Source organism: Alexandromys fortis, unplaced genomic scaffold (assembly GCF_014885135.2).
Source record: "Alexandromys fortis isolate MF-2015 unplaced genomic scaffold, M_Fortis_MF-2015_v1.1 scaffold_61, whole genome shotgun sequence".
NCBI lineage: Eukaryota > Metazoa > Chordata > Mammalia > Rodentia > Cricetidae > Alexandromys > Alexandromys fortis.
In genome coordinates, this window is record NW_026067962.1 from 9,710,148 (window position 1) to 9,724,154 (window position 14,007).

At 38.3% G+C, this 14,007-nt stretch overlaps 1 protein-coding gene across 1 annotated transcript in view; it reads right to left on the bottom strand.

The window, feature by feature from the left end:
• The window catches only part of Tmem232 (transmembrane protein 232), a 264,584-nt gene that overhangs the window by 181,440 nt on the left and 69,137 nt on the right, over positions 1-14,007 (bottom strand). The window contains exon 10 of the mRNA XM_050153493.1: positions 11,217-11,469. Within this exon, the coding sequence (XP_050009450.1) occupies positions 11,217-11,469 (253 nt within the window). The remainder of the gene's footprint in view (positions 1-11,216; positions 11,470-14,007) is intronic.

Consider the following 14,007-nt stretch of genomic DNA (forward strand, 5'->3'; position numbering starts at 1 on the left):
TCTGTTCTTCTGCTGTGATAGATGATTCTGGCCAAAAGCAACTTAGATTGAAAAAAAAGAGTCTTATTTCATCTTACATTTCCATGTCACTGTCCATCATGGAGGCAAGATGGAGTAGGAACTCAAGGCAGGGAAAGCCATGAAGCAAAAAACCATGGAGGAACTATGCTTGCTGGCTCATTCATTAGCTTTCTTATACAGCCCAGGACCACCTGTCTAGGAATGGTGCTGCCCACGGTGGACTGTCCCTCCTATACCAGTTAATAATCAAGACAAGCTCCACAGCCATGACCACAGTCCATCACAGCTTCCCTCTCAGATGACTCTCCGCTGTGTTGAGTTGACCACTAAAGCTAACTAGGACAACACAGCAAAGCTGGCTGTTTAAGGTTATGAAATAAGGAGACGCTAGATCTTCAGATACCAAGCATATACGAGGCCCTCTGATAGTAAACTCAAAGTACATAAATCCCTTGACTATTTACATTTCTAATGTTATGACTATTAGAATGTGAAGATAATAACATATGTGACTAAGTTATTTAGCACTCTGTACTGAAGACACAATCCTGAAATCTTTTCTATCAAAGAAAACCCATTACATTCAAGTGCCCACTCACATCTACACTCCACATAAAATTTGCTTGCACTGAGATGCTAAGAGTCACTTTCTCTAGCTTCCTTGCTGCTAATGGCCACTCATGTAACCAATCCCTCCAATTTTACAAAGAGAGAGAAAGAGAGAGAGAGAGTCTTCTGCATTTTTCCTGGAATTGTGTGTGTGTGTGTGTGTGTGTTCAGTAATAAAACAACAACAAACACAGGCATGAAAATCCAGAATCCTTAGAAGTATAAAAATGTAAAAGGAAAGGCTGAGGGACATGGGGAACACCTGTGAAAAAGTCTCATTGTCCCTCATATTCATTTATTTGTATGATGTGTTTACCCTAGTTTAGGCAAACCTTACAAAGGCATCGTCTCTACTGGGGACCCTTCCTCTCATAAGACTTCATCACTACAGTCAATAGTAGCCTATAGTTCTTTGTGTAGCCGTGGGACACAAACTTTTCTCCCTTCCCTGTCAAGGCAAGAGAAACCTCCTTTCATATGGGTGGCCAAGATAGATCAAGTAACTCCCTAACCAGGTAGACTACAGCTGTTGCCCTTGGTGACCTCTCAGGGGTTGAGGGTAAGCCCCCATTGATAAAGACACAGTATGCTTAGGACACAGGACTCAGATTACTTGAGCTGGATCTAACCTGACAAGTTCCTTCTTCTAGTCTACTTTCCATGGTACCAGGAAATATTATGCAATTTGCCAAGGGAGGAAAGCAACCGATAGTCCTACCAGACTGCAATTCCTTGGTCACAACAATGACCAGCATAGCAAGTTATTCATAAAAGTGCATTAGTGGCACACACGTGCTGGTGGAAAGCAACAGTCGTCTAACTGTACATCAGGCCCTCTCCGCAGGAAGTCAGGCCCTCTCTGCAGGACGGAAGTCATGCCTCATACTGGAAACCAAGCCAGCCAACTTCCCAAGGTTTTTGCCTTAGAAAACAATCTGTGATCACCACTTTGATAAATCAGCATGATTCCTTTGTACGTCCTAAATCTTACCCCTATATCCACATGCAGGCATAGCTACCACCCCTCAACAAACAAGTTTCTCTGTACAGCAAATGGTGACCATCATAGAAAACTACAGCTAGACGCAATGATGAGATCAGGTTATCACAGTGAGCCCAGCCCCAATGGACACAGCCACATCACAACTCTTCTATCTATAACTTAGGGAACGTCACAGAAGAAGGGGCAGAAAGACTGCAAGAGCCAGAATACCAGGAAATCTGTTGTGAAGTAGCCTCTTCATTGAAACATTTTTATTAGCAATATTCCCTAACAATGTTCTTTGTGCTTCTTGGATAGAGCAGGATACTGAGATTCCATTGACAGATCCTCCATCTGCTCTGTGCCTTGCACAGTGTTTCTTGTGAAGGGACTGAGTAACATTTATTTTGTCTGAAGGTTTTTTTTTACAAGTTTTTCTGTTGCTAAACTGTACAGTCACTATTTAGTCCTTGATGTACCTTGTATTTTTGGTAGAATGTGGCTGTATACCACCTATAATTCCCTACTGAATCTATTCTAATTATAAATAGAAAATGTTGAGTTTGAATATTCAAAGATTCTTTAAAATTATTTTACATGTATATCTGCATAATATAAAGTACTTAAAAGTTTCAAAATTACATAAATAGAACCGAACATGTATCTTATATGTAATATTCAAACTACAGAAAAAGCAACTATGTTTGTACAGACGCAAATACACACATATGGCTTCATTTTTGTTTGTGAAAATATGTGGTTCATTCTTTCACTAATATATGCACATAATTACAGTAGTTCTATGTTTACAAAACTTTATGTGTCCTTGAATACTGTGTTTTAGAGTATTCATAAAATTAACTTGCATATTTATTTTGAAAGTTCTATTGTAATTACCCCTGATTTATAGGCAAACTTAAAAAGAACATAAATCTTTGCATGACAAAGTTCAAATTGATCTATTTGAATTATCTTTTCCAAATAAAGTTTATAGATTTTTATTTTCTTATAACACATAGTCCTTGGAATTTTGCTTTGCTTCTGCTGTACATGGATTGCTTTGTAAAATCGTTTTCTATTTATTTACTACTGATATGCAGGAAAAGTATTTGTAAAAATATGTATTTCCTATAACTGTCCCCTAATCTTAGGGGTAATATTATTTTTATTATCAAATATTCCAAGCAGACATTTGAATCACCCACAGATATTTTCCCAATATTATTTTTGCTTCTCTTTCTAGTTAATCACATTGGTTAGGATATTCATATTATCATAAAATATGCATGGGTAATATAGAAATTCTCACCTCCTTGACTTAAAGGATACCACTTGTAGTTTTTCAGGCTTATGTCAGATGTTGATTTTGGTCCTTAATTAAACCCCTGTGAACTTACAAAGTAAGTTTGTATTTCCAGCTTCTGTTTTTCTGTGTTTGTTTTAACCATACACTTGTTTTCAGTTTAATTGGTGCCATTTTGGTATGTTTAACAAATAAGTCCTTTATCCTTACTGAGGTGCAGGAGGTGAGATGTCCTCATTTGACTCTTCTTGAATCCTTAGGGGAAATGCTCTGATGATGGTACATTATCAGTTTAACACACTACTAGATTTAATATGCCAGTATTTTAACTAGGATTTATACATTCATACCATTCAGAAGATGTAGCCTGTTGTTTCATTTCAAGTTAGAGAAATAAGAGTAAGTTTCATAATATAGAAACTATTTCCAAAATTAAATTTTCATAGTATTACATGGGAAATAACCAGGCTAGCTAAAGGATAAAACAATTAGATTTTTATTTATTATAAGGGGGAAGCTCACGAAACCTAGGTTTTCCAGGTCCTAAATGAATCTTTCTCACATGGCAATTTAGATATCATAAAAAGCTACTAGAGGTATCTAATGATTAAGATTAATTGGATATTCATCCTGACCCCTCAGGTAATTCCATTGTGTATACCAGGCTTGAGGTGCCAGAGCCAGCACTTACTCCAGCCAGCCTAGCTGCCACAATAACCACTTGAATTCTCAAGTTCATTTGGTGCCCACAATCCTTTCCTTACCAATGCTTATCCTGTCTCCTTGTCCAAAGTCTAGTGTAAGAAAACAAATTTATCAAACTGTAACTCAATCCCTATTCTCCATAACTAACCCATGTCATATATGTGCAAACTTAAAAAACAAAACAGCTTTTGTTCTCTATAAGTTATTCATATAAGGTGAAGAATATTCAAATTCACATCCTAATATTTATGACACATTAAAAATAGGCAGTTCTTCCTCTCTGGATTAACAGAACTGATGCTAGATATTTTTAATTGAATAATCTAAATGGAGTATGTAAACACACATCATATAAAGAAAGTGCTTAATAGTAATTTTGCACCTAATAATAAAAAATTTGCCATACATGATTAAAGTTATAACTTAGTGTTCTACCCACAAACATTCTCTTTTCTCTCTGTCCATGACAGAATTCTACTTCTGTTCAAAACTGAAGGTTATAAATTTTAGGAGAGCCCAGGAAAGAAATTCTGACTTGTGTAAACCAATCACACGAATTTCATTCCAGTTGCCAGTGGCGGTAGCTAACAGACTGAAGTAAATTCAAGACCAGCCTAGGTTATGGATTGAATGTGAGACCAGCGTGAGTTATAAAAATAAGCCAAAAATAAGAATAATCCTAATAGTTTTAATTCAAGAAACCTATTAAGAGAAGAGAGCTTCTGAAAATGGATAAAAAGCCACCTATGAAAAACCCACTGCTAATAAATAATTTAGCCGTAAGAGGTCAAATGCTTTATCCCATCAGTGTCTGCTCTCACCACATCTGTTCAACACTATCCAAAGGTTCTATGGAAGCATCATATCAAGGAAATATAAATATCCATACTGAAAACAAAGAAATAGATCCTATTTATAGAAGGCATAGTGATAGATATAGAATATCTGAATGAGTCCATTGAAAATCTGCCTGAAACTAGTAAATGAATTCAGCAAGGCAAAAGAGTACAAAAATTCTAAGGTGTATCCATATTCCAGAAGTCTGCAATAAGAAAATGAAATACAAGAAAATAATTCCCTTTATAATTGATCAGAGATATTTAGACATACATTTAGCATAAAAGTAAGAAGTTGCAATGACTATGCTATTAAAAATTGATGAAAATATTTTAAAATTAGGTAGGTATTACAGTTACACAACTTTGTGAATGTATTAAAAATATACTTTATAATCTAAACACACACACACACATACATACACACACATACGCAGCTTTCCTCTATGGCCTCTATTTCAGGTTTTGACTCCAGGTTCCTGTCTTGAGTTCCTGACTTCATTTTGTGATGGACATTAAAATGTAATTGAAAATAAGCCCTTTTCTCCCCAAGTCTCTTTGGGTCATGATGTTTAACACAGTGATAGACACCTAGCTAGGGCAGCCTACAAAGTCCTATCCTGTGAAATGAAATAACCAAATGCAATCATGGTCTCTCAGCACCTGTAGCTGCCTATGACAGGCACAAGATGGGGCCTATCAGCAGTTAACACAAGGCCCTGCCCCTTCCCACTGTTACAGGCTACTAATGGATTCTGGGAGATGGAAAGATACTGTCTTTAGTCACACAGACACTGATGAGTCAGCCCATCAGGTTCCAAGGAATAATTCCAAACTCATAGTCACATAGATGGCCGTGCTTATCAGCAAGCCACAAAACTATATGTATAAATTGTAGGGGTGGGAATAAAAGAGGTAGGAAGGACTCAAAAATAATAAAGGCAGCAGATGACCCAAACAAACTCAATGGTATTTTTCTAAATTTTTTATTTCATACTTCTTTGTTCTGGGTTTTTTTCCTTACTGGTCTTTTACTTTTATGCTATGGTTTCTGATTTTGTGGTTTTTATGGTTTTGTATTGTGGGGGGGGAGAGAGAGAGAGAGAGAGAGAGAGAGAGAGAGAGAGAGAGAGAAGGTGGAAAGAATATGAGAGCATTTGAGAAAGAGAAAACAGTGACCAGATATGCTATATGAAAAAACTCATTTTTAATTTAAAAAAAGAGAGAAAATTGAAAAAGCACAAGTTTATGTGATGGAAGAGCTGATTTTATAATTTTTATCAGTTACTTTTTAGAATGGTGAGCCTACCTTTCCCAGCAATCATTTTGGAAAAGCCTACACTGAGGGCACTGTTACCCATGGCTGTGTGGTGCTGATATTCCCTACAAATGAACAATAATGCATACAGGACAAATAAATCATTTTCTCTTTGCAGAAAAAGTATTCGCAATGCTACAGAGCAGCAGATGGTAGCAAACTGCATCAGGGCAGTTCCTAACCCTTACTGTTTAACTTAGGAAATGTTGGGCAATTAACTTATCAAGTAATAGAATTTCATGACAGTTACGGACACAAGAAGCCATGCACCCCATAGAAACATGAGAGTTGGCGGTCCAATTTCCTATGTTCAGAGATAAAGCTAGTGACTGTGTCTCTGTCTTTCCTCTTCCCAGAATTCTCCTAGTCTGGGTACCCCACTCATAACTTCCTTTCTGAATACTGACCAATCAGCATTTTATTCAACCAATTTGAGTGACAAATCTTTACAGTGTACAAGAGCATTTTTCCACAGAATTTCCCCCTTTTTCTCTTTTCAAAACAAGAACCCTGAATCTAATTTCCTTTGTTTAGCTTTTTCCTAACCATTATCCATAACAACTTGTAACCAACATGCTAAACAAAGACAAACATCCATCATCCATTTTTTGGGAATGTGGGTATCGTTTTCTAGACACTTCCTACTGAGACAAGCCCTGCACTTTCCCATTACACAAATACTAGACAACAAATGATACAGCTACCTCTCCTAGGACTTGACAAGTACCCAAACTTTTCTTTTCAGGATCCACTAAAGATACAATCACTCCCAGACAGCAGGAAGGAAATTTAAGAATATGATATCCACATTCCCAAGAGGTGAGGTGGGTGGTTTTGGTCATTCAATGGATTATGGATATTTGTCATTGTTTAGGGGGGTTGTTTACATGTTATTATTGGTAATGGTCAGGAAAAAAAGATAAACAAAGGAAATTAGATCCAAGGTTCTTGTTTTGTAAAGAAAAAAAAGGGGCATATGATACAATATAAGGTAGATTATTGAGTCTATCCTGAAAAGAAAAAGGAAGGATATAAAAGTAGAATAAAAGATAGATTATTGAACTACTTTTAAACAAAAGAAAGCAACTACTAGTCAAAGTATCTTATATTGATATAAATCTATGTATATTAATACTAATTTGAGATTAATTTTTTAGAACATACTCTACATACATTTCTAATCTTGTGCAAGTTATTATACCTATACAGCTCATTTAACAATGTAAAGCAAATTTCTAGTCCTTGAAAGTTATTATTACCAACTATTTAGGACATAAAGAAATGCTAGTTAGTAGTTAGTCATCACAATCAAACTTGTAGTCATATTAAGTATGTTTCAAGGTCAAACAGATATATTTTAGATAGACAGATCATATTCAGACACTTCAGAGATCTATAGAATATGATATTTGAGATGTTTAATAACATAGGTTCTTATCTTTTTATGACAGTGAGACATATCTGTTCATGGCAATACCAATCTATTTCTTTATTTCAGAGACGATGATAGGCATCAAAGTAACTCAATATGAAGTTTATGAAGTTTACTTTCTGTATAGCAAAATAAGCCACTGGGCAAGAAAGTGCCCTTGCCTTGACTGCTGACAGTATGCTGGCCTAAGTGGACAACCAGAACACAAATTGAACAAACAAAATATAAAAAGAAAGGACTGCCAAACTTTGCCAAGACAAGTTAGGATAAGCCCTACAGAAGATCCTGCATCACAGAAAAGGCTATCCGATATGCCATGCCTGTATGCCAAAGATGGATGTCCCAATGATGTGGGAGTGTCATATATCAATCTGTTGATTTCGTTGGTTAAGCAATAAAGAAACTTCTTGGCCCTGATAGGTTAAAACATAGGTGGGAGGAGTAAACAGAATAGGATGCTGGGAGGAAGAGGAAATGAGCTCAGACTCGACAGTTCTGCTCTCTGGAGCAGAGACGCCAGGCTCTGCTCTCCCAGGCAACTCCAACCCAGGATGGACGTAGGCTAGAATCTTCCCGGTAAGCGCACGTTGGGGTGCTACAAACAATTATTAGAAATGGGCTAGTCCAGGTGCGAGAGTTAGCCGAGAAGAGGCTAGATAGAAATGGGCCAAGCAGTGTTTAAATGAATACAGTTTGTGTGTTGTTATTTTGGGCATAAGCTAGCCAAGTGGCCAGGGTGCTGGGGACGCAGCCCCGCCGCACCTATTACTACACCCCAAAGTTGCAGAAGAACTTTGGGTGACTGTTAAGACAGCCAACTGTTTTTGTCATTTCTCACACTTGTTGGAAGTCACTTGCTTACACTTCCTGCTTACTCAGGTAATATTATTTCCTTCTTGGGTCTCTGATAGACTTTATAGCTACAGTTTTCTTTCTTACCAGATTCAGAAAAAGAATTCACTACAGAGGTATAAAGTGAATAAGGTTGGGAGACATTAAAAGATAGTTTGTAATATAAGTTAGAATAGAAAGTGAATTAGATACAACCTTTTGGACTCACCAACATAGGATAGATGTGGAGTATGTTTTCTGAATTTGTCAATTGCTAATGGACTAGATATTTTATGCATTTATTGCCTGAACATATTGTATATAGTTATTGTATTTATTGTATATCTTTTTATTAGTTAAAACCTTTTTTTTATTTTAGACTAAAAGGGGGAAATATGGTGATATTTTTGTTTGTATTCTACAAGTAAAGCTTGCCTAAAAATCAGAGGCAGAGCTAGCCATTAGTTAACAGTAGAGGTCTAGAGGTCTGGACAGACAGACAGGAAGTGACATGATTGGGCAGAGAGAGCAAGCAATAAGGCAGGGTGGAGAGAGGAGCTCTGTCTTTTCTCAAGCTGAGAGTCTTAGAGGTGAGAACTCTAGTGACTGACTGCTCTGCTTCTCTGATCTTTCAGATTTCACCCCCTAATATCTGACTCCAGGTTTTTATTGCTGAGATGTACCAATTAGAACTTAAGCAATAAAAAGCAATCATGGTGTCAATGAAGGAAAAGTTATTCATTGTCTCTACACCACATGTGAATATACCAAGAGCGCCTTCTAGAACCCAGTTTGTTAGGGACTGCTGCCACCTACCCTCTACCATTATTCATTTAAAGACAAAAACAGTGGTATTCAGTCATCTGTAGACCTGTCTCTTCAATCCATAGCATTGCCTGGTGGCTGGTACATTCAGAAATCCCTGGAGGGTTTACCCAAAGGCGAACAGCTATGGAATGGTACTAACACTAATAAAACTATTATTTCTTTTGGAAGTATCTATGTTTGAGAAAGTTAGCAAAAAAAATCAGAATTTTTGGAATTTGAGGTTATCATACTTTTCTTTTATATTAAATCCATACCAGATGGAAACAAGTGTGTGTACCAGGATTTAGAAATGTAAAGAAAACATCTATAGGCAACTGTGCTTGTTCAAGAGCTGTCTTCAGGAAGTGGCAGTGTGGCGGGAGGAAAGAAATGCACATATATATCAAGAAGGTGCTCAATAGGTCTGCTGATGACACCATTGCATGGGAAAGACAACTTTGGGGATGCATTTGCCTGAAAACTGAACAGAACATGGTAGATGATAGGAGAAGCACAGTGCCTCGTCCAAGGACTCAAACAAATTCTGAAGCAACATAAAATCTCCTAGAAAAATAAGAGCATCTAAAATGTAAGAAAATATTAACAATGAACAAATTAACTTGATGGATTATCAAATGTCTGGGGGAGACAGACTGCAGAAGAGGGGGTAAATGACCAGTTTTAAAGAGGTCCCAGCTTAGGGGGATTAAGCATCATCCTGTGAGGAAAAGTCCCCCCTTGGAGACACGGTGTCTGGACTCACTACCAAGGAGGTCAGACATGCCAGGTTCCACAAGACAAGAATCAAAGCCTATGATTTACAGAACACTTTCTTCATGGCAGATTCCAATAGGAGATGAGAAAATAGAGGTGTGACCGCCACTTATCAATATTGCTAACACTGGGGAAATAGAATCGTGCACTAAAAGATAAAGGCCTGTTTAAAACTGATACCTATAAGAGAAATAATTTTGAAAAACGAGAAAAGGTGTGGTATAGTTACGCAGAAATTATAGAACACAATTTGTTAATTAAGACGATATATACTGAAAATGATTTTAAAACAGAAGGAACTGTGGGGAGGATCATGGAGGAACTGTGTAACTGAAACAATAATTGTAATATATTGTGTGAAAATATCTGTTTTCAATAAAATAAAAGTAGGAAAAAACATATCAGCCAGATTTTAGCAGCTAAATCTTAAAATCTGCCACTGAAATCTCACTATCACAAATTAGACTAAACATAGTTCATGCTGCACCAGGAAATTTCGGTTTTGAGTAAAGATGTATAACTGGGAGGTGGTTCTCTAGACTCAGTTATTGAGGAAAGTGCCATCCAACCACAGCCTCAAACAAGCAGCTGCAACCCGTGAGGTCCAATCAGCCTGAAAGGTCTTCTCAAATTAGGACCCCTCTTTTAAAAGTAATATCAGTGTTTCTGCTTGTCTCAAGAATCACGACATTAAGATAAATTTTAGATGTGGCATTCAAGGCAGGTATGGAGTCAGGGATGAACAATAAACCACAGTCAGAGGTACCATGAGCAGAAAGGAGCAGGTGTCGCGTGTGTGGGGAGCAGCCTGACCCCAGTATTGGGGGTTGATGCAGGAAGATGGTTAATATCTGGCCAACAAACCCTGTAGCAAAATATTACAGTCACAGTAATTGATGGTGATGATGATGATTATGATGATGGTGGTGGTGGTGGTGATGATGATGATGATGATGATGGTGGTGTGGTGGTGATGATGGTGGTGATGATGGTGGTGATGATGATGGTGGTGGTGATGATGATGGTGATGGTGGTGATGATGGTGATGATGGTGATGGTGGTGATGATGGTGGTGATGGCGATGGTGATGATGATGGTGATGATGATGGTGGTGATGATGATGGTGGTGATGATAATGATGGTGATAGTGATGATGATGGAGATGGTGATAACAACAACGACAATAATGATGATGATGAAATAATTAAAGAGAAGTACCTTGATACAAAAAGAGCAGGAGAGAAAGAGAAAAAAGGCAGGCACTTACAGAAACAGAGAAGAAAATTCCTTAGTGAGGAGCAGTGTGAAGAGGAAAGAGCAGTGCAGGCACATCCCAGTCACCTCAGCCATCTTAACTGCGCAAGTTACATCATGGAAACCAGAAACGCCCTGAGCTTGTCTTACATATCATCTGTCTCACAATTATTGATGTTTTTTGAAAAATCTATTTTATAAAATACTGACCCTAGGAAGTCTTGCTGACTTGAAAGCTATTTTTCATATTTAGATGTAAGCATTTTGTGAAACGCTGTTATTATACATAGAAGACAGGGACATTGAGGAAGTATTATTTGCTAAAATGAAAGCACGTTACTTACAATTAGCAGAGATCTTAGAAGAAAAATATTTCAAAAGACTTAGAATGTTTGTTCCCTCTAATTTGGGCTGCTCTTCCGACTTGTCCATGAGCAAAACCTTCTCCTGCGGACTTGTGCAGTCACAGAACCCAATTAAAGCTGTTTTCCTCAGATAGGAGGTAGCTGCGTACAAGCACACTTCCGAAAGAATTGTTGTGTATATGAAGATAATGTCTGATGCCCAGGAAAGATCATACACCTTATTGTTCTCTTCCTGAAACAGAAAAATCAAAAGTGTGCTTTAGAAAATCGAAGTACATCCCATCAGACTTAGACACCGTATGTGTGGTAGGGTTGTAACAAAAAAAAAAAAAAAAGTACTCAAATGTTATGCGGTTGTTATAAAACAAATTAAAATTTGTAAAATGTACTCATTTAAACTGACTTTGGTATGGGTATGCTTTATTTTAAAAAGGTTCAGAAATTTAAGTAACAGATACATATGTTAAGCAACAGGTTTCTTTTGTTATGAACGGAAGATAAGTTAATTCATTGGAGTGAGTCTGCTTCTTTCAGGGATGCACTGCCCAGGTGGTCATCCAGTGGATAGCCTTATACCAATCCACATACCAGCAGCATTAAGTGTTCTCAGAGGACTGGAAACAAAAACTATAAGAAGTTGGGAGGAAAAGTGGGAGAAAGCGGCACGGAAGTGGGAAATAGATTTGATCAAAATACACCATTTACATGCATGAAGGGCTCAAATAATAAATTTAAAAAATATTACTCTCCACATTATGTTGGAAAATAGTCTTTTCTAGTGTATATAACTTGGATAGTCATACATACAAAAAATATTATAACTTCCAGGACAGAATTTAAGAATGTGTCCAAAGAACCTGTTCATAGGAACAGCTCATAGGAAAGTTCATAGGAAAAGAAAGGAGACAACTAGAGGAGAGGTAGATCCATGCATAAATGCCTGCTCTACGAACCTGAGGACCTGAGTTCAGATCCCTAGAACTCACAGAAAACACCCAAAGGTGGCAAAACACGGGCCCCAAATCTTGTCATTGTGACAGGGAAACAGAGTATCTCAGGGGTTCACTGACCAGTCAGCTTGCCCGTTCTGTGAGCTCCAGGTTGAATGAGAGACTGTCTAAAAAATACAAGATAAAGACATTGGTCTCTGGTCTACAGACAGCCACAAACACCACACATGGGGAGCGGAGGACAGAAAGAGAAAGAGATCATATCATCTCACCAATTTATTTAAAAGGAACGGTGAAATGCGGTTAAAATTTCATTTCTAAGAATGCAGGTTCTAGATGCAAAAATCCTATTGTCGATGATGATACTACGTACTTTGGTTACAGATAAGGGAAAGCAAGCAGGAATGAACCTAGAAGCTTCCTCCAAGATGGCTACAGTTCCTAGTTCCAGTGTCCTATGCAGACTGCTGCAAGACAAGGTCAACAGCATCGCCCAGCTGTGGACCTGAGAGCTACACTACTAATGTGCAGGCAACACGAGCCCACTGGTGCAATAGCTGCAGCACTTTTTGCCAATAACCAACCACTTTGTTATGTCATCTGAGGTCTAGTCCACAGAACCAGATACTCTAAATATGGTCAAAAATCTATGGCTGTGGTGATCACAGGCCTTCAGTGGGAATATACTAGTGATTTTTACTAAATGGACACAAAGTCAAAGGGCCTTCTAAATGTTCTTGTTTAAACCTGTAGGCTAGTACTATGCTGTTCTTAACCTTGGACAGTGCAGTGATTCGAATAAGAATGGCACCTACAGACTCAGATAGCTGAATGCTTAGTCATCAGGGAATGGAACTTTGGGAAAGGATTAGGAGGTGTGGCCTTGTCAGTGTAGCTGTGGTCTTGCTGGAGGAAGTATGTCTCTATGGATGGGCTGTGAGGCTCCAGAAGTTCAAACCTGGCCCACTGGCTCTCTCTTCCTGCTTCCTGCAAATCTGGATGTAGAAGTCTCAGCTACTTCTCCAGCAACAAGTCTGCCTGCATACAGCCACGCTCCCCACCAGATGACAATGGACTAAACCTCTAAAATGTAAGCCAGCCCCAATGAAATGCTTTCCTTTTAAGAGTTGCCATGGTCATGGTATCCCTTCACAGAAAACAGAACACTGAGAAAGGCAGTTTCTCAGAGAGGTTTGTCTTAACTCTGGACAGCAATTAATAGAGTTTCATACCTGGTCCAATGGTAAGACTAAGAGTTGAGTGCTGAGCCCTAAACAGGGTGTGTATCTATGTTTCCCTCTTGAAGGCCCAGAAAACATTGTAGAAAAAAAGGTGTAAAGAAATGCAAGAGCCAGAAGATGGACAGACAGCTGTGAAAACTCTATTCAGGGCAGGACATAGCTGCTGCAATCACAAAAGCACAGAAGCTATGGGTGCCTGCCTCGTGCCCACACAATCCTGAGCCAACATTCTGTCATTGCTGGTGGAGGGACTCCTGAGGCCCAGCCCCCACCAGAGAATCTCCTAGCAACTAATGATTTTCTTTAGTTGCATAGCCACTGGAAAGTAACTCAAATCCAGTGAACAATCCCCTACTCACCCTCTTCCAAGCAACTCTAACTAAACTCAGAGTGTCAAAAGGAAGATTGCTCAATGTTTACGCCATTGTTGCATGAGAAGCTCTTGCGGGCAGCTTAGCTTAGTAGATCACAGGGTTTGTAGCTTTGTTGGTGGCTATTTTTCTCCTCTGGTAGCATGCAGAACACCTTCCAGTTACGTGAACACTAGTCAATGGGGGTCAAGGCTCTAGTTAGGCACCA